This window comes from Heliangelus exortis, chromosome 6 (genome assembly GCF_036169615.1).
Source record: "Heliangelus exortis chromosome 6, bHelExo1.hap1, whole genome shotgun sequence".
Taxonomy (NCBI): Eukaryota; Metazoa; Chordata; class Aves; order Apodiformes; family Trochilidae; genus Heliangelus; species Heliangelus exortis.
In genome coordinates, this window is record NC_092427.1 from 16545322 (window position 1) to 16568783 (window position 23462).

A 23462-nucleotide genomic window follows, 5' to 3' on the forward strand; every position below is an offset into this window, starting at 1 on the left:
GAAGGTACTCAGTGATGTGATGCTACTCTGGGACTATGGGTGGTACTGGATTATCACCAAGCAGAAAATAGGTAAAACTTTATTTTACAGCATGATTTGGCACCCTCATGCTTTTCTAGCTAGCACAGCCTTCCAACAGCACCTTTGCTGCTGCAGAGCTGGTTTTCCTTGTCATCCACAGAGACGTGCACACAGATTTGAGAGGGTTGCATAATTACATAATTATTCCTGTTTCTTGTTCTTAAACAGCCTGCTAAGCCCATGGGACTGAAATATTTTTTCCTCTACTAATGGCAAGGCTCTGCCAGCATCGATGCACACACAACACATTTGAACACATTCTGATACTGCTCCTATCCACATGAAAAGCCCGTTCTCTTTCACTCTCCTTCTACTCCTGTGTGCAAAAAGCACCAAGCCATAAAGCAGGAGTACAACACTCCCATTGGGATGCTCCTCACGCATCGTGTTCAGAGGCATCTCATGGTCCCTGCTTCAGGCAACTCAGTGACTATTTGTTTTGGTCAAGCTCTGAAACATATCATTGTACCAGTGTCAGCCCTGGGCTCTGTGCCTCCAGACATAATTTACTTTTCTCCTTCACCTACAACTGTTTACTTGATTTGAAACCAACCGACTCAGGATCCAGGCTTGAGTCATCAAACCCACAGCCTCCTAACATACCAGGCTGAGCAGATCTTGCTGCAAGCACCAAGATTTCAGCAGTTCTCTAGGAAAAAGCTGATTTATGCAAGTGGATTTAAGCAGCAGGATTGGGATGCTCTGGTGCGGCTGCAGGCAGAGCACACAACACAGAGCTGCCCACTGGCCCCAAGCAAACTCCAGCTACATTTCAAGGGAGCAGCTTGGTATTTACAACTGATCTGAACTGGAATTCAAATAGGAAAGACCTCCCTAGGAGAGCAGCCACCTCTGTTTGGGAGCAGTCCTGCTTCCCTCTGACCACAGAGCTAACAGCTTCCTCTGCCCTGCTTCAGAAAGCCCACAGCAAACATGTCTGAGATGAAAATCAAAGGAAAGAAAAAACATATACCACAAGATTGCTGTATAATGTTAAATAGAAGTGAATTGCTGTTTGTATAGTAATAGCTAGAAGGCTTTGAAGACCTCTGGGGATTTCTGGTCCTAGCCCCTGCTCAGAGCTGGGCTGTATATCAGAAGAAAGGATTAGACCTCCCTGGGCCATTACAGTTAAAGCCTATCTGTCCCCACAGCTCACAGCACCTGACATGACACTGCCCTTCCTAATATCCTCTCTTCTGTTCTGCCTGGGCTCCTGACTCTGCTTAGGAAAAGTCCATTCCCTGCTGGGCTCTTTCCTCTAGGGCTATTAAGAAAAGATCCTTTTAGCCTTGGCTTGGCACTAGGTTTGAGTCATTGTTGGCACCCTGCAACATTTCAGCTTGCAGAACAATCACAGTCCATGGGAGATGTACATCCTCTGAAACTGGTTTGGGAGATGTGTGTGTCTCTTATACAACGTGTTTCAGGGACACAAACAGCAGTGTGGCCCATCTGAGTGCACATAACACAACAGAACATACATTTTTCCAGTGAAAGGCCAGGGGAGCCTATTACTCAACAACAAACATAGAAAGTAGGAATAATATACACCAGTTGTGGACAGCAGCTATGCAACTATTTACAGTGTCCTTAGTTCAGTGCCATAAAGTTCCACTGGGGATCACCAAACCTTTATTGGGAATAATGAAGTCCCAGTCCCCTTTCCAGCATTACCCTTCCTCAGAATGTGTGTAAACATTTTAACCTAAAATAGACTAGTAAAGAAAAGAATGCAAGCACCATCTTGCATTAGGTATAGTGTTTGCTCAGTCTCTGATGACTGCTCCTTCCACAATCAAGACACAAAACATCCTGCTTAGACCAATGGGAATGTGTGAGTGTGGTGTGTGATAGAAAAGACATACCCATATTTTCTGGATGTGCCAGATCACATCCTGGCACTATGGTAGGTTAAAGACACCCCTGAACTTGTTCAGCATCATTATGGATGTTTCACTGATCACCTCAGCTCAGGTCAGTGCTGACATAATTCATAGCTTCAGATCACTCATTTAAACTTTCTCTTGCACAGTGTTGCCTCCTAACAGCTGTCTGTTTTCAGACTTATAAACACTTTTAGGGCAGTCCATATGCAGTGAGATGCCCAAATCTGAATACAGCCTTATAGGAGTAATTTAGTCTGCACTGTGTACAGTAAATGGCATATATCAGAAGATACCCAACAATTTGGGCACAGTGGCATGGGAAACAACATACTTAAATATTGCACAGAATATTTTCTGTGCTGTTTACTGGAAAATACCAGACATACACCATAGATTTTCAGTCTAACACTTCATCAGGGAGATAAGACCACCAGTGAAAACAGACTGTTAAGAGCTACAAAAACGTCAGTATTCAGGCTCACTGACAAAGAAATGTAGGTGAAATGCTTTTCCATAGACTCACCTCCTATACCTGAGCTGGGGATAGAAGCAATCCTCTGCTGCATGGCATCAAAAACTCTCCCTGGAGCCCCTCCTTGTCCCCCAGACTTTGGAAACCTTAATTCAACCTCAGACTGACTGGCAAACAGACTTCAGCTGGCACAATGTGTAATTTGATCTAAGCATGACACAAGAATGAAGATGCAAGAATTCCTTTCCCCTATTATTTTGCATAAACACACCATGACTGTCAAACAGACAGGAGAGCAGGAAGGGAGGCAGCTTGCCTGTGTGTCTTTCCCTTTCAATCTCTTTCACTCCTGCATCATTCCTGTCACCCATGACTAGCTTTCTGTCACTCCTTTTTTAATATAGTCTCCAAGCTGTTTTACAGTAAATGGCACCTTCTAACTGTGGGCCAATTCCCCACAGTCTGGAAAAGACTTACCATTTCCAAGCTACTCTAACAGTTCCCTGGGAATCAGAAGAGTCAAGGCACTGGCTCCTGCTCCTATGCTGTAGCATCTGTCCAAAACACAGGAGCAGCAGCAGCTCCTCTTCAGGACAAGCCTCAAGTTTCAAATCCCAAAACAGGGAAAAGATGGGGAATGGGACCAAAAGCACAACATAGTCATGATTTGTGATTGCGACATGGTGGACAAGAAGAAAAGAAAAAAAAAGAAAAAAAAAAATAAGAGCACAAAAGAAAGTTGATGAGCAACACTTGGAGAAGCAGCCTCCTCCTATGCTGCAGGCTGCGTTGCCATCTTCCCCCTGTTTTATACAGTAATCAAAGGATATTCTTAGACTCTCAAAATGCCATCAGCACTCATTGAGAATGAAATAGAGCACATCTCCACTGAAGCCTTTACAGCAGTAATCATTACAGCATGCTGGCCTGAACAGGGAGCTCTTACAGACAAAGATGGGTTTTAAAAATAAAATAAAAAAGCCTTCCTAAAATCTGAATAGAGACTTGATGATAATCTCACAATTTTATTATGCAAGGGGGAAAAGAAACCCATAATTGTGCACTCTTGGTCTCTTACAGCGAAGAATAGGCTTCTTGATGAAATGCTGAGTTGATTTAGAGCAGGACTGATGTTCTGGTGCAATAATACACTAAAAGAAATAACCATCCAGCTGATTTGGATAAAATAATAATTTTTTAACATTCTAAATCTAAACTTCATCTGTGCCTCCTCCCCCTTCTCTCCACCACATCTTTTGGAGACTCTTTTTATAGCTTTGAGAATTTTTTCCCCTCCCCTACCACATCATTTAACAAGAAAGGCAGACTCTTTATTCTGGCTAACAAAGGGCATTCTAGGCTGTGTCAGCATTTATTCTCATTGCATGTATACTTAGAAAGTACAGTATTTGGCACAGGATGCTCCAGAATCCTCCTGCTACCTTCTGCTCCAAGTGGTTTCCCAGGAGCCCCATTGCTGTGGGATGCTGAAGACAAATTTCTCTGGCTCATGAGCCCCACTTGTCTCAGCCAGCCATGTGTTTAAATGGCACCTCCTTGGAGCCCTGCCAGATGCACCTCCAAATCACAGCCCCTTGTCTTTTTAAGGTGCTTTCATTATCTTAGGGAAATCACAAATACAGAAACTAACATTTTTTACCAACAATTTGTCTTAAATCTAGTCACTGAAGGAAAATTTTCTCCCAGCTCTCATAATTATTTCCTGACTCTTAGTCCACTTTTCCATCTACTGAATTATGTAGAGTTGTTTAGCTTGCTGTTTTCCAAGAATGCCTCATCAGTACAGTGTAGAAATATTTATTACTTAGTCTCTTTATATCTATTGACTTTTTTTTTCTTTTCAAAAGAGAAAAGAAAATGCATCAGCTGTGAGCTCTCTTGACTGTTAACACACTCAGCATCTATTCATGGACTAAGCAGATGCAGACTGATTTTAAACCAGTTTATATCAAAGCTCAATAAATTTACTTGTTTGAAAGCAAGGTTTAAAGGTTTTTGAAGCAATATAGAGCTACAGTTTCTTCCACCAATTTCCCTGAGCATAAAATTGCAGTAGGTATCACCAGGAAGTTCAGTGAGCTGGTGATTTGCTATTAAATATTCATTACATTTGTAGAAACCAAAATGCTACCCAACACTTTTGGAAAGTGAATTCGGGAGCCTGAATGTGACGGAAAACATCTAAGACATTAAAAATTTCCTGTTTGAAGGCATTTGACCTGCAAAACCATGAGGCAATTTGACAAGTTGGTCATGCTGATCTATTCAGAGAAACACCATGGATTTCAGCTGGCCTGCTTGCAAAGCAAGACACTAATTGCCATAAGGATCTTTCAGAGAATTCTCTGTGAAGATCAGGGCATCATCTATTCTGTTTGAGTACTTCATAAAAATTTTCTTCCTTTTTCCTCTAGCAAATGAAGAGCATTTTAAATACGTATTTAAATACATATATTCTAAATATACATATTTTTAGAAGCTTTCCTTTTTTGATGTAAATTATTAAAACTGAAATAATTTTTCATCAAAATTTTTTTACAGTGTATTTTGCATGTTTATTCTTCTTACTTCATTCACTGTGAGCAATGAAATTAGGCTGACTAGTCTGGGCTCACCTCCTGCTCTTCATGGACAAAGATGGACTTGTGCTATCTACATATCCAACAAAAACTAGAAATAAACACAGAAGAACTTCCCAGAAGTAAAGTTACAATTGGTAAAATATTGCTGATGGTTGATTAGACACCAATGAAAAATCAGCAGCTACTGAGAACTGCTTAATATAAAAGGCAGAGCAGACAGACAGGAGCCTCCTACCACCAGGATGTCATTAAAACGTAGAGAGGCAGAAAATGGGAATTTAAGATCTTGAAAGAGAGCTTGGGGGTACTCCCAGAACTCCTCTGAAGGTTTGATGGCAGCAGCTACAGGATCCAGTACACTGTTGCCTAGATTCTACTGAGAATACAAAAAACACAGTACTTAATGGAAGACATATAGAATGGATTCATATAGGAAACTTTCCTAACTAATCAAGCAGTTTTTCAAGAAGTGAGAGGGCCAATATAGTGACAGTCTCAGTGCAATCTTCTAAAATGTTATGAAACCCTTTGACAAAATTAATTTACAAGTTATCTGTTCAGGCATTGGAGGTTTCATTCCAACACTCAAGTAAGCAAGTGACAGAGTCTAATAGAAAGAAAAAAAAAACCAAACAAAACCACTAAATTTTTCAGAAAGTGTTTGATCACATTTTGATGAGCAGGAATTAAAGAAATGGGACAGAAAAAAATAAAGTCCATTACCTGTACGACTATAGTAATAGCCATAATTCCTTAAATTAGGAAAGACTTAGTCATATTATTTTGGAGAAGCTGTTGCAGAAGCATAGAGATGGCAAACACCACAAACCAACCAAATAAAAAGGAGACATCTGTGTTGTCCTTCTGTAACAGCAAACATACAAATGGTACCATCACACTCAACCCTTAAGCAGAAGTAACTTCTGATAACTGGCAGCTCCTAATCTAGCACAAAAGAGGATGCCTGGCAAACAATAATAGGATCCCAACCCTGCTAAGGAGTCAGCATTATCCACTCAGTGAAACTTTTCTATGCTGTGATGTATTTTCCATCCCACCTGATACAATCAAGACAATCTCTCTAAAAGACAAACTCCACCTCAGGGTTTCTGCACTTGATACAGAAATTAAGAGACAAGAGACTCTGGCCTATTCTATGCCAGAAGTTTAGACAAAATGCCTGCAGTGGCCCATCAGCTTTGGTATCTTTTCACACAATTTATCTATTGACTTTGGGATGAAGCAGTTTTACTGCCATCAGCCTCATATGGCCAGGACATGCCTGGAGAAATAATTACCTTGAGAGCTTGGACAGGAACAGTAAGTTGCCTTTTCTTACAGGAAGGCACTGATTGCTGCTAAAGCCCTGGCCACAAGGAGAATCACAAATCATCATTTCCTCCTGCTGCCTTCTTTGCCAAAAGGAAAGGATGCTTTAACCAACTTCTAGCTCTCCCCACCTGCAATGACTGTAGCTCACACTAGCTCAGATGTGCTGGCACACTGGGAAGTCCCCCTCCAAATTCTGACTGCTCTCCAAATTCCCTCCTTCCAGCTGCAACTGAAGACAAAGGTGCTCACAGTTCCCACCTTCCAACTCTGCTGTATTTCAGTGTGTAAAGGAGGTCATATTACACCTCAGACCTGAATTTCTACCACTGGACCACTGCAGACACCTATGAAATTCAGCAAATTCAACAACTTAATCATAAAGATAACTTCTTCCCTGGTTTCTCTCTGGAATAATCTCTTTATACACAGATGTATATACATGTTCAACACTGAAACACTATCAGACCTAATGCCACACACCAGGACTGCTACTATGGCATCAGACACTATCCAGGGAACTGAAAACTGGATTTTGGCACACCAGAGCCTGATTTAGACAAGCAAAACAATCTCCCTGGACATATGAATTAGACATCTCCAAAAAAAGTAACTTGGTATTTAATTGTAGGGTTGGCAGTTGCTTCCATGATATATAGCATATAGAATAAAATTACAGGGGCAGTATCAGGGAGTAATAAATGGTATAGACAGTTTTCAGCAAGAATTAACCAACAATTTAGAGCAAAAAGCTTCCTGGGGTACACAGAGTGCTCTCTGTATTGGCATTATCTCTGTGCACACAGGACAGTACTTGTTACAAATACCTGAATGAATCATCTAATGGATGTGTACGTAGGACACTTGAGCACTAACTGGGGTCCTGTGCTCATGGAAACACTGCTGAGGGTTCAGCTTATCTCTCAGAAGCACAGAGCTTCTTAAACTCCCTATTTCTACAGTAACTCCAGACAACAGAAAATAAAAGCTGGAAAAAGCCAAAGAGCTGAAATTGCAACTGAAGAGCTTCAGATGCAATGGAAGAATTCAATTTAGCTTAGGATGCTAATGTTTATTTTAAAGCTGCATCAGTCTCAGGTTGGCCTTCATAACAGAGGGGACTCTTACAGGCTAGAGTGTGCGCAGGCATAGGTCCCAAAGACATCCTAGCAGGAAGCCAGTCTGGGTGTGATGGAAATGCTGAAGCTGTGTCTGAGCCTTACAGCTTCATAAATCTCAATAATCCCTGGAGAAAGAAGGATGTGACACTGTCTGGGGAGCTGAAAACTCTCTGGAAGGCTTCCCTCTTTCCGTGAGCTGCAGCTCTGTGTTATCAACTCATATCCAAATAGATTTTATCTTCCCACAGGGGTAGGAAAAAGGCAGGGAGTGTCTTAGGCCAACCTCATCTGGTGGTGCCTCTCCCTGGCAACAAGCTGCAAGGATTTAAGACCAAGGTGGCCCTACAGAAACCACAGAGATTAGAAAATAAATGCTCCTGTTCTTCCTTAATTCCCTGACTTCAAAGCTTTAAGTGTGAGGAGGCTGATGTGTTCTGCTTGCAAACCGTTGTGCCCAGTAGAGCTGTGCTGCTGGAGCACTCAACTAAAGCTGCCAGTACAACACATCCAGGGAGAAGCACACTACTCTGACATCACATAACAGACTTCTTTACTAAAACTACAATCAGAACAATTAAAATGAGAAATAAAGAATTTTTTATGCTTCTGATCTCTGCAAATGACATGAAGATCCTGTAGCTCTTGTCTTTATGTTGGACTTCACCAAACTGCCTGGTTTTTCCCCATAAAATTTAATTTTCTAGACAGAGTGAACACAAACTACCTAAGCTGTATCAATTCCTTAGGCATCTATAGCTGCAGCTGCACCATAATGAGCTTGTGGGATATTAATATTCACTACACCAAACAAGCATAAATCACAAACTATCCAAAGGAAACACGAAGACAGAATCAGACAACTGCAGACAGAGATCTCTGACAGCGTTTCAATTCTGTGTGATTCTTCCAGCTGACATCCATCTGTACTGAACTACACACAGCAGATGCACTATTACCTTAAAGGAGCTACTCTGTATTTTGTTTGAAATCAATTGAATCTTCCCTGGAAAAATAGTTTATGTACAAAGAATCTGAATGCTTCAGAAAAACAACAGACAAGGATGTAGCCTTCTGCACAGAGACAAAACAAATGTAATACCATCCAGAAAAAACACCTCTCTGCAATGGAAACCAGGAGTGCTGATGTCTTTTGACTTGACCCCAAGCACCTCCAGCAGCACAGTGCTGTGGTCTTCCTCCAATCTAGAAGTAGTTGCCTGTACAGCAGCACCAGCAGCACATTTAGGAAATGCAGTTGTTAGCAAGCAGAGTTGAGACTGAAGCTAAGCTGAGACACTGGAGTGTCAACATTCCCCTAGTAATCCTGTCAGGGACAGGACTCAGTCTCCAATGATACCACCAGATGTTATTATTAATCAGCTGGCTGGCCAATGGCCACTTCTTTGCCTATCTCTTCTTTTGGCCTCAAAAAATGACCCCTCCATAAGGAAGCTCCTACAACATGAAAAGCACTATAACGACAGGAGTGCAAAATACAGAGCTGGGTGCAAGTTTACTGTCCCCCAGCTGCCCTTTCCAAGATCACCTGGGCCAGAAAACTTGGCTCAAAATAAAAAAAAAAACTTCTGACAAATGGTAACTCCAGATTTAAGTGTTAAGATTTTTGTATGATGCCAGAGAAAATTCCCAGCAGTAGGAGCTACTAAAAGAAGGATGCAATCTCATGACTTCCATTAAGCTGAATTGCAAAGCAAAGCTCCCACTGACTTCAGTGGTACAATATCAGAGACTCAAACCAAGACAGGAAATTGTGAACTGCAGAGAGCAGACATCACATCAAGAATGAGATGGGCCTCTATGTGGCAAAAAACAGGAAAAGGGGCTGGGTCTGCAATTTGCCTCCAAACACAAAAGCAGCAGCATCTCTATATTCCAGCTGCCCTGGGTTACATCACTGCCAGCCCTGGCAGGATTGCAGGGGTGGAAGTCAGAGCTATGCCCTTCCTGGCCAGGGTGGTATGCAGCAAAAAAATAACACTGCCTGACTCCCCAAGCCTCAGCTCTGCTTTCAGGCCAGGCAGTTCAAGTCAAGCCTTTGTTCACTCAGCTCTTAATTTAAGATTCACTAAGGCACAATGAAGAGGGAACACAGTGACAACATTTTTACAGTCACGCTCCTTACCACAGGAGCTTGTAATTCCCAAGGCAACTCCCAAGGCCTGTGTTTGATTAGTGCACTTAAATCTCCACATGTGCTTTTATAATAGCCAGTATTTTCTGTCAGAGCTTGCACTTACCCTGTTGGAATCAATTCTTGTCCTGGAGGTGTAGATGGGAGGAGGAATGTTGAAGGCTTGAGGGACAAGATACTCTTCAGCGTCCATCATATCTTCCAGGTCTTCCTCATCAAGAAGATTTTGGAAGAACTTGCTGTCGTTAGGGCTTGGGAGCTTCATACGATCATCTCCCTAAATAGGTTGTATTGAGAGGAAAAGAGTCAAAAGATGGATTAATTTCCCAAACAGGGACCTTCAGCCTTCTTCCTGTCCTGGCAGCCAGGCTGCAGGGACCATACATGCTGCTTTCCTTGTTTTAAAGCACCACATGCACAGTAGTTGTTTGATTATTTTACTGGGAATATGATGACAGAAAGGGAGTAACAGCATAAATCAAGCAAAGTAATTTTTTGGCATTCTTGTCATCAAACTTTCATTCTTTCTTCTCTCTTTTTCCCATACAAGTTCAGATTCTGACCCAAGTTCTGTCAAGGCCTGATGTATACTGTAAAATATCTCAGCTATTTAGGCTCACATGGTGGGGGGCAGGACATAACATGGAAACTGCTGTGTCTGGGTGTTTGTTTTATTTTCATTTGTATTTTTTTAGGGGCTTATAGGCTAAATTTCCCTCTCATCCATATGGAAATTTCTGCAGAATGTAACAGAGTTGGAAGCAATAAAAATCAAACCAGGGAATAAAAGCAACAACAACAGCAGTATTCATTTTTATTGAAATAGCATCTATAAGATGGAGAGGCAAAACAGAGCTGCACTTTGCCTGGTTGCCACAAACCATCACAAAAGGCAGCCCCTGCCCCAGGCACTTAACAGCCCATAGAAATGATGCTAACCTTAACTGCATGGCTAGAGAATGGCCCCTGAGTCCCTAACAATTCTTATGCCATGTGTGGAGTCCAGCAGGGTTTGATGGCTGTGTCACAGCAAGCTTGTCATTCTTGACTGCATGGGGTGGGGCATGGGGTATCATAATGGCAGAGATATCAGAGATATCACTGGAGTTATCCTGGTTTCTCCTCAGGAGGCACCTATTGTCTGCAAGGATTGCCTTGAGAGGCAAGAAGCCACACAGGATGAAACACCCGCCAGGCTATACAACAGGGAGGGGAAGGGCGAGGGAGAGAAAGGGAGGGAAGAAGTATCTGGGATAGGAAAACACATCCTGGATAACAAATTAATTTAATCAGACTGATTTTTCCGGATTCACTTGTATCAGCTGAACTTACAGTTTATCACAGCGGGGAATACTGCATGAGAAAATCCACATGCAGCACCACAAATCTGCTTGACTAGTATTTTACTTCTCCCCAAGCTGAAGGACAGCAAGGTTCCCTGTTCAAGAAGACCCCATGAGTAGGCTAGTGTGGCTACACAGTGAAATGACACACCATATGGTGAGATGAGCACAGAAGGAATCAGGAGACAAAGTGGCAGCGACTGTGTTCGAGGAGGTTCTTCAGCTAAGAATTTGGGCATCAGTGTGGAGCTAGGAACCAGCCCTGTCCTCTGTGATGTGAAGCAGGTATAGCATGAGATGTAGCATGAGATACAGCATGACAGTATAATTACCTGGCTCAAACTAATTCTATGCTTTGGTCTCTGCTGTTTCAACATCACCTTACTACTTCCAATTCTTGTTTGCATTTGAACTGCTCACACACTGGGGCTATCTAAGGATCTCACCAAATAGTTGAATTCATTTTCTGTGGCTTGATTCTGAGTTGCAATAAACACATACGTGACCCTAGGCTTCTGCAGAATGCAGGAGTTCCCCATGCATACACAGCTCCAGGGAGATGCAATCAGCAGATGTGGCCATCCTGGTGCTGCCCTGCTGCCACAGTGTAGTTTCAGGTGATGAATCAGGTTGCTGTGGGTCTGTCACAGGGACTGTGAAGCACTACAGAGCCTACACAGCCTGAGGTGGACACGGAGGACAGCTGCCTTCTAACATGAGAGGCACCAATGTAACAAAACTCCCTCTTTTCTGTGAAACGTTTATGTTTAGGATGTGAAAAGAAACTTTTTTAATGATCTCATGAGTACAGGGAAAGCTCCAGAGTGTCAGCCTAAGCTACTGTAGAACCAAACAAGTCCTTGGTCTAAAGCAGGTCAACTCATGGACAGATCTTTTCCCCCAGTTTCACGAGAATGAGAAATACTGAGCAGTTTGCAAAGCAAGATCTTGGATATGTGCTTCTAAATCAAAGCTTAGGAAGTAAATTTCAGATATTATTAGCATTATTATTATTAAGATACTGACACTGGCCATCCTACTTCATTCTTGTTGTACTGTGGTCACTGCTTGCTTTAAATTCAAGAGCAACTTGAATTTAAAAGATTCAAAGGCAACCCCTTAACAGTATGGCTTGGCAGACAGAATTTTTTTAAATTGTTACCGTGTTGCTCACCTGAATTACTAAATATCTCTGAGGGTCTCGAGCCATTCTAGAGAATTCAGCAGCCAGTTCCTTGAATTTTGGCCGACTATCAGCATCAATCATCCAGCCTGGGGACAGATGAAAGATCAGAAAGAAAACAGTTAATTGTCAGAAGAAGAAATAATTCAGTTTTTTAAAATGCATAAGTTTGAAGTCTTTGACAGCTCCAGCCTTTAAAAGCCAGTTGCAATAAAGAGCCCACGGGAACAGAAAGCTAGGACTCTATGATGCACCTAAAATGGAAAATATTTGGTCTTGGCCACAGAAGGCACTGCGTGGATTTCTTAATTTCCTCCGAGCTCTTGTTCCTCATCCCCAAAACAGAGACAGCAACAATGCCTTGCAGTCTTCTGGGCCTTTCTTGCCCATTTAGATGTAAACACTGATTGTCTTTTATTATGGATACGTCCAACCTCTACTGTAATGAATCTGATCTCATCTGAGTCTAGTGGGTTTATTACAAAGTTATGACACTAAATACAGTTTCACTTAACTGCCCTACCATTCCGCAGTAGCTTAGATGAAAAATTGCTGCTCAACACACCTGCAGGATGGCTGACCTGGTATTTCTGCCTTCTGGTATTCTGCTTCCTGGTAATTCTGCCTTCATGTGCCTGCATCACAAGGCATTAGATGCTATTTTAAGCAAGTAAGGGGGTGATTCTTTTGTCCTTCACTCGCCAAGAAACATTCACTAGGAACAACAAATCTCAAACCCTGTTAATGCTTTCTGCAAAACAAGCAAGTAGCATAGGCAGTCACCACTGGCAAACTAGTTTGTCTCAGTGTCAGCTCTTTCTAATGGAAGATCCTATCTGCAGTTTCCCAAGTTCTCCTTGCCAGGGAGGCTAAACGAAGCAGGCCTTATCTCCTTATGTTTAACTGAAGCAGTGACCAATGCAGAAAGAACAAAGCTACCATAGCTTATAAAGAAATTCACACAAACTTCACAGGACTAAGTCTGCAGGTCTATCTGTAATTTCCCACCTCCCAGAACACCCCATCTACTATGACTTCCTTTAATCCACTGAGACTGGCCTCACACCCATTAGAGATCCTATCGGGTGGAACATTACTGCACTCAGCCAACATGAACCCCTTGCACTACTCGATTTCCATACCTGTGTGCATGCTACAACTGTTTTCAGAAGACAGGCTATTTATCTCTTCTAGTTTTATTTTAATTCTTTCAGTGGTTTTATGTACAAAACAAAAGGGAAAGGACCACAGAAGATGGATGAGACATCTGTATGTTAATCTCACTTAAATTAAGTCAGAAACACCAGAGAGATGTTCCTAATTCTTTTTAAATGAGAAGCATAGCCTTGGAGGATGCTACCACTAGTGTGACTATCTTGGAGATAAAAGGGAAGGAAAAACCATGTGCAGTCTGTTGTCCTTTTTTGCTAAAATAAAAATATTCATTAATTGTTGTACTGAACTAATAATGATTTTAAAAAAATTATCCTCTATGTAGCATTTACTGTATGATTTTAATTTTACTTATTATTATCACAATCATCATTCTTGTTACTAACAATAAGACATTCATGGTTTCTTTCCTTAATATTTGGAACCAGCATTTCTCCTCGCAACCTTCACTGGCTGGGTATCCACGTACCATAATTATGTTCAATACTATCTTTTTTAACATCAAATCAATTGTCATGGAAATGACAAGGGTTTACAATAACAATCATACAACTTTGACTTCACAGCAAGAATAGGCGATACCAGCTGACAGTAATAAGAAGCTGAGCTAACTCAACCCTTCATGGCTAAATTTGTTCTCTTTTTCAACTGCAAAAATTGTGCATACAGCATTTAAATGGATTTTACAGTATCTGGGGATGCTTTTGTTTTGAAGCAGCCTGGCCCAGCACCATCAGAGGTTATAGATGCAAATGTTCTAAATCAGTGCTCCTTTTGCACTGAGCATAGGGATGTTCAAAGCACTAATTACTTACACTTCACCATCACCATATAAACATCAATAGTGCAGATTGGAGGCTGGGGCAACCTCTCTCCCTTCTCCAGGAGGTCGGGGATCTCTCGTGTTGGGATTCCATCATATGGCTTCCCACCAAAGGTCATAAGTTCCCAGATGGTGACTCCTAGGCAGAAAGGAAGAGTGTTAATGTTTGATGTTGTACTACTCAGATTCCTTCCCAATTTCTTCCAGCACAGAATTCTGGCCCAGTTTTGGACTCCAATCTCTTCCGTGTTACCAGTGCCTGTAAAAACACTGAGGTTTGGCTTGGCATTAAGGAGCTCCAGCAAATGGTGAAACAACACTTTGTGTTAATCATTAAAAGCAACTTCCCTCGATTTTTTTCCACGTAAGGCACAGCATGACAGATCTGAGGCACACAAGAAAGGTTTAAGACAAATAAATAATGATAAAGTAAATGGATACAATAACAAAAGTATACATCACATTCTTTTATCACATCCAAATAAGAAGATGTACTGCTGATGTACTATATTATTTTAAGGGGAAAAACCCACAGATGTTCCCTAACTTAGAACATCAATTGCCCACAAATATAAAGCACTGAGTTACATTATGCCATTGTCTTTTTCTTCTAAGTCATTCACACCCACTGGTACTTGTTTTTTTCCTTAAATCACCCTACAGATTTGAGTTATGATACTGCTGTGCTTCAAAACCAGGATCTTCTTTTTGAATAAGATTTGTTCTGGCATCAGAGCTGGAAATAAAGATTGCATACCATAAGTAACAGAATTCATCCCCAAAGAAAATCTTAAACATTGAAAATGCTGCTCTCACACCATGTTTATCTTTTTTTTTTATTGCAAAGGTCATTTTAAACATGCCTATAAATCAGGAACCATATTTTGCAAGCTGTTACGCTAATGTGAGAGGCGACGGGCAAAATTACCATATGCATAAAACATATTTATTTCACCCTCATTCACCTCTGTTGATGTTCAATAACTATAACTTGCCAATTGTTTTTGGTCTTGTTCTTTCTGATTGCAGATATTCTGGGCTTCTTGCATTTAAAATTAATTTTGTAAATGGAGGCATAATCTTTTCTCAGTGATACGGGGTATACAGAATTTGAGAAGAAAGAGCAGCTTTACATGATCTATTTAACTTTAATGTTTTTTTCAGCTATATAGAAGAGGGCAGTGAATAAGCCACATCAAACAGTGTCTTTTGCTGCTACCCACAGGTAAAACTGAGTAATGAATAGAGTTGTACACCTTTTTGTTTTAAAATGATAGGGCCACATGAATTGCAAATAGGAGCCCGTAGCCCCAGATACTGCTGAAAAATTCTACTTGCAAAGGTATACAGGATTTTATTTTCAATAGCTGTACTACATAAACAGGAAAACAGCTCAGCAGATGTGGCACAACAGCTTGCCTGGATGATAGAATTAATAACATTAAATGAACATCTCATTTCTCAAATGTGACTTGTGTTTTTTTGGTGTGTGTGTTGTCCACCAGAGCTGATCTGTCTAACCAAGTCCCAGGTTATCTGCAAAATTACATAGGTGCTTGTTTTAGTTAGCTTAGACAGCCTGTCTCCTTCTTTTCTTTCTCTTGCTGTATTTGTTCTGTATTATGACAAATTCACTTTTATCTGACTGTAGGTACAGAAAGTCCCACAAACCTGGAAATGTTTTTTGACATTCATGGCTTTTAGAGTTAAGATTTTCAAAGGACTGCTGAAAATTATGACCTGCAGCTGTATTTTTATGAATCTGTGTCTGAGCTGAAAGAGGCCTTCTTCTGTCACAATAATCAGCCAAACTGTTACCAGCCCAGACCTTCCGGCAGTCATCCCAGCAGGGACATCAGGATAATGTATTTTAGTGAGTGGGGAAGTAATGCAGGGCACAAGTCACAATTGCTCTTCAGAGCTGCACATTAAAAAAAAAAAGAAAAAAAGAAAAAGAACAAAAAAACCCAAGAAAAAAGTAAAAAAGGAAGAGCAAAACCTGCTGGAATTAACTCCTCTAGGAAAATAGGGTATCTTTAACCAAGGAACAGAATTTGGCTTAATGCTTTACAAGGGACAAATTTTAAAACCAATTGTGTGGAAACTTACCATAGCTCCAAACATCACTCTGATGAGTAAATTTCCTGTAGTGTATGCACTCCAGAGCCATCCACTTAATTGGCATCTAGGGAAAGAGAGAGAAATGTAACCCTAGAAATATAGTATTAAAACAGTAGAGATAGATCCTGTACATAGACATTAGCTTCCTCCCTCTTTTCTTTTTCAACTCCATCCTTAACAAAAAGCAGCACTACCCAGTGGGGAAAGTGTCTGTTCCTGCCCTCTCGAATGGGACATTGCCTCCTGAAAGAGATGGAGGTGAGAAAGATGAACAAGTTACCTACAGAACTTCTCATACCACCCAAATTTAGTGATTCAGATGTAGTGAAACAATTAACTTTTTCATCGTATCCATGTGAAGATGGAAGCAACACAAAAAGTACACCCAATCCCCCTAAATCTGTGGTTCAGCAGAGAAGATGAAATACAGAAGCTCCTTTGCCTCAACAATTTGCAAAACCAGACACTACTATCTTGACTGCTCTCTGATGAGGCTACTTAATAATGCAGTGTCCATAATACTTCACAGTCTACATAATCATTATTGAACAGGTAATGGTGAAAATTTAGAATTTACAATGCTTAATTTCTAAATATTGCTAATATTTGCTAGGAAATTAGTCTTCCCAGTTCTCTGTATCATTACTTTGGTGAGAATTGCTCCTGAAAACCAGTCAGAAGTCCCAAGTCAGCCTCTGGCTCTGAATCACTCCTGGTGAGAGCTGGGTTCTTCTGACAGAGAAGGCTACACAGGCAAACACAAACCTAGGTTTGGCAAAAGGCTTTTCCCTCTTGAGTTTGTGTTAAAATGAGATCCACGGTGTTTCCTATTCTTGAGCTGGGCCTGTGAGGCCCAGTTCTTGCAGTCCATTAATTTCTAATGGGCAGACATTAAAAACAGATTTTTAGCTGGCATGGACTCATATGGATCACCTCTAATTTGGAACTATTGAACATGTACTGGATAAACAAGAGAGATACATAACTGAAAGCAAAATCTGAACAGATGGTGGGTGTAAAAGCAGAGGATGTGTCTTCATTCAAACCCTTATGAAAATACCTTTTATGAAGTTGACTAATGAACATAAGCGATATTGTTATGGCAAAAATAGCACACTTTAATAAAGGCTGACTTCGCACTGGCAAAGATGGTTTTTCCTCCTCCACTAAACTCTGCAGAAGTGTATTCCTTTCATTCCCATTAAACATGACTGCTTCGTTGCAAACTTGAACAACTGCTGAAGTAGCAAAGCTGCATTGCTCATTAAGGTGTAAGTCCAGTTGGAAGTGTCCCCAGAAGGTCTCTCATCCTCTGGACTCAAAAATCTTTGATGATGGGAACTGCATCACCTCCCTGGGCAATCTGATCAACCACTTGATTGTCCTCATGGTGAAAGAAGTTAGTTTTTCTTTTTAACCAGTCTGAATCTGTCTTAGCATGCTCTCAATATGACTTAAGGCTTGCTAACATCTGGATTTCAAAGGATGCTTCTCTGGAAAAGGGAAGTGACATATCTGACATATAAATCCTGCTCCAGAAATCCCAGCAGTGTGATCAGCCTCAGAAGTCCAAGACACCATATAACAGTTCCCAGGGAACAGCTGGTTTGCAAGGACCAGCTCATTTTCTGTCATTCACTGGCTGACAGAGAGAAGAGGCAGATGAGTTACTGAAGAGGGGATTAAAGAACTGAAGGAATCAGGGAAAACTGCCAAAACTCCACCTTCCCTGCCAGGAGGTCTCTTTACTGGGGAAATGGGAAAGCACCGGTGACTCCTTTCAAGCTCTTCACCTCATTGACTGAAATGCTGCTGGAATCCATGCAACAGCTGCTGAGGGCAGAAGCACATGAATTAAGCACCAGCCTATCTAGGAGAAAAGCACACACTGGCAACAGCTGTTTGTCCCAGACAAGGGCATGAGTGAGCACAAAAAATCCCACAAGATAGGGAACAGACAGAAAGCAAACTGAACATTGAGAAAAAGGAATGACAGGAGAGGCAGAATCCCTTGGGATTTTGTGACACGTTGAAATGGGGAAAGTATTCAGTTCCAGCCTTTACTTTCAGCCTTCTGAATTTTATAATGCATTAATTTGAAGGCATCAGAAATTAGGTGAGGCACTACATGGATGTTGTTTGGTATGCTGGAAAGTAATATGGGAAAATGTCTGCTTACAAAATCATCCTCAAGCTACCTTTTTAGTGGCCTGGCATTCAAAATAGTATTGGAGACTAGGTTCAAGAAATAGTTCACAGACTCTTCCATCCAATGGGATAGATGAGGTGGTTCTTTGCTGAACATATTTAAACTGTCATATGCTACAAACATGTTTTGTGGCCTTTCTTGTTGCTTTCTGGAAAATTACTTGTCTGGGAAAATGGGACTACAAGTTACTGAGGTCTATACTGACCAGAGAAAGGGTTTGCCAGAAATGCTCTTGAACATCTATCAGTCATTGAGCTGAGTTCAGAAGCCTTCAAAACAAGACACCAAATGGAGCACATGAACAAAAACTAATTCTGAGTGTGAAAACTGTTCAGACAATTATATTTCAGCACCTGGAGAAGCTCACTGAACAAAAAAAAGAGAAGCTGTTGTATGTGTTGCCACAACATGGTTTGCTAAGTCACTGATAGACTTTCTTACACGGATAGTTGTGCCCTAGGGATAGGTTACCCTACAGAGTCGGGTTCCAGAGTAATTTCAGGAGGCTTGTCACAGTGGTATATTACTTCCAGATATGTACAGCACTCACCTTCCCACCATCAGCATTATATTCCTTCTCATCTCCTTCCAAAAGTCTGGCCAAGCCAAAGTCAGTGATCTTCACATGGTTTGGAGATTTCACCAAGACATTACGGGCTGCCAAGTCCCGGTGGACAAGTCTCCTCTCTTCCAGGTACATCATTCCCTAAAGGACAAAGAATAGTAAAATAAACTTAATGAGCCTTATATGATTTTTAGAACTACTTTTCATTGGTGTCATGTAAAATTTCTGGTTCCCTTATTTGTATTCCCAAAACCAAAAGGGCCTAGAGGGCAGAAGTTCAGTGCTGCTCTTGGTCTGAGCAGGAAACGGGATAAGATGACCTTAGGTTCCTTCCAATGTGAATGAGATTTTAAGATTCTATGGTAACTGCCAAAGGAAAAAAAAAACAAAACAACAAACACATGGGTACCTCCTTTGTTCTAGCAAGTTTAAAATCTGGAAATGTGAGACAAAGAAATGAAGTATTATGGCTCTTGCTTTTCAGACAGAAAATCTGAAAGCCATAAAAAATAATCAACTTAGCTAGAACCCCACCAAAGTTGGGCCACGCTGGGAAACAATCCTAGCCTGAAAACACCAGGCAAGTGTTTTCAATACAAGATGAAGCTTCTCATCCATCTCCAAATGGCTTTGAGTTGACCATAATTTTCACCACCCCCAGTAGATTAGAAGGAAAACAATTATTTAGTCCACGTGCTGTGACACACTTGCCTTTTTGTCTTCTCAAAATTTTGCATGTAGTATTATAATAAGACACCAGGATCAATGGACATTTTTAAAATGAGTGTATGTATTCTTTTAGAAGCACTTTTATTAACAAGCCCATCCAGCCCATCCTTTAAAGATAAGGTAACATATACTCAAGCTGCCTGACCTCACCACCTTACTCTTACTCTGATGAGAGACTATCTACCACCAGTATGGAAGCTTACATGATGCTTTGTGACATCGAGATCAACACCAAATCTTGGTCTCACTAATTATGTGACACACAAAAGATAGTCAGGCAGGGTTACAATTTCATTAGAAGGCATTTATGACATTAACCATTATTATAAGAACCTACCAATGAAATTACACACTTGATAATTACCCTTAAGGTACCTCTTAATATATTAGCTCTGTATAATATATATGGTAATTTTAAAAAGTCATTGTTGAATACAGAAGACATCACATTATCCCATAACACAGATGATAATTCAGAGAGTTTCAGGTTGTGATTAAAACAACCAGATTACTCAGTGTCACGGGCTGGATTTTATTCCCTTTCACAGATTAAGAAGCTCACATGTGCTCATGCCTTTACACACTTGGAGGACACTGCAAATGGGTGAGCCACCGTTCATGGTCACTGAGCCACAGTGTAGCCCTTTTTTGACAGAAAGTGGATGTCTTTAAATAAAGCACCAAGTAGAGCTCTGAACTGCTGTGGCTTTTATGTGAAAAATTATAGCACAAATACTGCTAAAAGGTTTCAAAACACACAGGAGAACCCTTGGCATAAACAGTATTTCTTTTTTATTGTGGTAGGCTTTACTGCAGTCAACATGAAGGTGCCTTGAAAGGGGACACAGGGACTCTTTGGCATGAAGCAAATGATTTTATATTTTAAAGGCACTTTTAACTGAAGTAAACACACCCTCCTGCCAATAGCAAATCAACACTGAAACTCTAAGTCTTTGAAAGCATAATGTTTTTTGACAGCAAATTAAAACCTTTAGGAAAAGGAAAAATACATCTCATACATCAACCAATCTTGAGTCACACAACAGACACCCCATGAAACCAAAGGCTTCCCACAAGAGCTACCACTTGAAGAAATCCAACCAGAAAAAGACAACACAGCCCATAGCAACAACACTGCATAGGAGAGGCAAAACAACCACAAAAGTGGCCCCACACAATTTAGATGGATTGGGGATGAACATAATTCCTGTTTCACACCTCCAGCACTAAGCAGTAACCAGAAGGTGCTACAAGGCATCGCCAGACACTGCTGATCCCAAGTCCTCTGGCAAGCAGGTGAACAAAGCCACCTCTCTGTCTCACATCCCCCCCTTCCACCAGCAACCCCCCTGATGCAATGTCTGCAGGTAGGTGTCAACCAGCACGTCTGGATGTATCTGAGAAAGGCACTGAGAGAGCACCATGCCCGTGCTGAGTTGAGGTGAGCAGGGCCTCTGGCCCACAGTCTCATTTCCAGCTTTGCTACACTTACAGACAGCACATCTGACCCTAAGGGTGCCCCAGGGTGCCCTTAGGTATCTCTGCAGCTCCTGAAAGTGCTGCCCTTACAGCCAGGATTCATGTGCAAACAGAGGTGCCCTGGTGCTTCCCCCAAACATTGCTCTCCTGCAGCTCCCAATGTCGTCCTCTAGATACCACAGGGTTAAGCACCTCTTCAGTCTTGCATCTTTCACTGCAAAAGAGTCCATCCAAACAGAAATACTGCTAAAACTTCCTAGATTTTATGTAACTTCTGCTCCCCTTATCTGGCTGAAATTCTCAGTATCTCAGAAAACAAATGGGAGAAAAGAAAGGCCCAAACTTGCAAACAGATCTTTTTGGCCAGAACCTGATGAGAACACAAAGCCCCAGAGAATTCAATGAGAGAATTATGTTGGTATCAGAACACATTAGTAATAACTAACATATTAATTAATAATTATTTTTAAAATAGAATAATCTGCACCTAGCAGCACTGAAATGATACATAGATATTGCATATTTCTTCCAGCAGAAATGAAGAAATAGAATTCTGTCTTGTTAAAATCAAAACAGATGACCTGCACCAAGGTTTTAGCCTCCTGTCTTTAGCTAATGGTGGCAGGAATGGAGGGAAAGGTGTCCAGAAACATTCTTCATTGAAAGGGTAACACTTAATGATATATTCTTCATCTTGTTTTATCCTCTTTATATATTTAATTTCCAAGTATTTTTTTTAAACATGTAGAATAACACTTAAGGATGTTTCACTGTTTATTCTACTTATTCATTTCCATTTATTTCTATTATGTGCTATTTCTTAATATTGTCTTAGTAAGATTAGATTTTATTCAACCAAACCTCATATTTTTTTATGAACTATAAAGATCTCAAATCACCAACCTGAGTACTGTTCCTAACCACTGCCACACCTGTTCTTCTTTTCTGTCCAGAAAGAGGGTAGAAATACCTGTCTGTACATCACTGTACTCACAGTTTACTTCACCTCTGTCAAACAAGCTTCTCAGGGCTTTTTCCCATCTGTGTTATCTGCAAAGCTGAAAACAGCCCATGGAGGGTTTGTCAGCTACAAAATCCTCTGCAGGTTCTGCAGAGATGTAAATCCTCTTAGAGATACCCAGTGTAAACATGTTTGATTTTCCTGATAGCCTATAGACAAGTTTTAAAGCTGAATGGTGGAAATATATGAGAAAAGTTATTTATATGTATGTTTTCCATTAAAAAGATTATACAAGCAGACTGAAAACAGCCTAAAAATGGCAATCCTACAGTATTCACTGCAGCAATGCCGTCCAAAAATATAATACACCAGGAATCATCAACTGAAGATATTTTCAAACCTGGCAGGCAAAGTGCTCTATATGTATCCCTGGTATTTTTATACGACACAGAGGTATAATAACAAAAAAATAATCACTGCATTACACAGATGGTGCCATCACCACCCAACAAGCCCATGATCAAATACCAGGAGAATATTTTGTGAGACTTATGCAAGTGACCTTAGACCCTGGCAACAGAAAGGGATCTGTTTATAAAAGTGATACTTTGAAGTCTGATCCAAAAGACACTTTTTGCTGTGCCATTTGAGGTGTGATCTGTGAGGCTGAGGAAATGAAGTGCCCTTCAGGACTATTCAAAATTAGAGCTATGCAGATCCCATATAATTACTGAAGCATAACATGTTCAGATAATAAGAAAATCCACACTTTAATAAATGTATTAGAATTTCCTCTATAGGGTGGGATTTCTCTGCTGAAACCACTGAGAAGGAAGAGTTCAACATTAAACCCTTAAGGATCAGTTGACTTATTATCTCTGAGCCCAGATTCATCTCACACAAATGCAAGAATCAACCATGACCTACCCATCACTGAGACTTCCTCATCACAGTCATGGCAAAGGCTTCCTCATGGAGAATGTCATTAGAAATGAAATTACTGCTTGGTTACTTGAACACACAATCACTCTGAATCAGTGCCTAATGCTATTAAGAAGTCAAACAGCCACTGCAAACAGCTATAACTCAGATAAGCTGAGGAAGTCCCTCTGGAAATTCAGGATGACCAAGGTATAGCCTTTTATCTTTCACAGCTGCTTCTCTTATCTGCACCCAGTTCTAGAATCATGTACAAAGACAACCCTGTGCTGTAGGGATCTTTACCTAGA

At 40.8% G+C, this 23462-nt stretch overlaps 1 protein-coding gene across 9 annotated transcripts in view; it reads right to left on the reverse strand.

Annotated features, from left to right (window-relative positions):
- The window catches only part of ERBB4 (erb-b2 receptor tyrosine kinase 4), a 617214-nt gene that overhangs the window by 15878 nt on the left and 577874 nt on the right, over positions 1-23462 (reverse strand). For all 9 annotated transcript variants that reach the window (XM_071746874.1, XM_071746873.1, XM_071746881.1 and 6 more), the window contains 5 exons: positions 19050-19205; positions 16279-16354; positions 14162-14308; positions 12165-12262; positions 9754-9924 (listed from right to left, as the gene is read on the reverse strand). In XM_071746874.1, coding sequence (XP_071602975.1) covers positions 9754-9924; positions 12165-12262; positions 14162-14308; positions 16279-16354; positions 19050-19205 — 648 coding nt within the window. The remainder of the gene's footprint in view (positions 1-9753; positions 9925-12164; positions 12263-14161; positions 14309-16278; positions 16355-19049; positions 19206-23462) is intronic.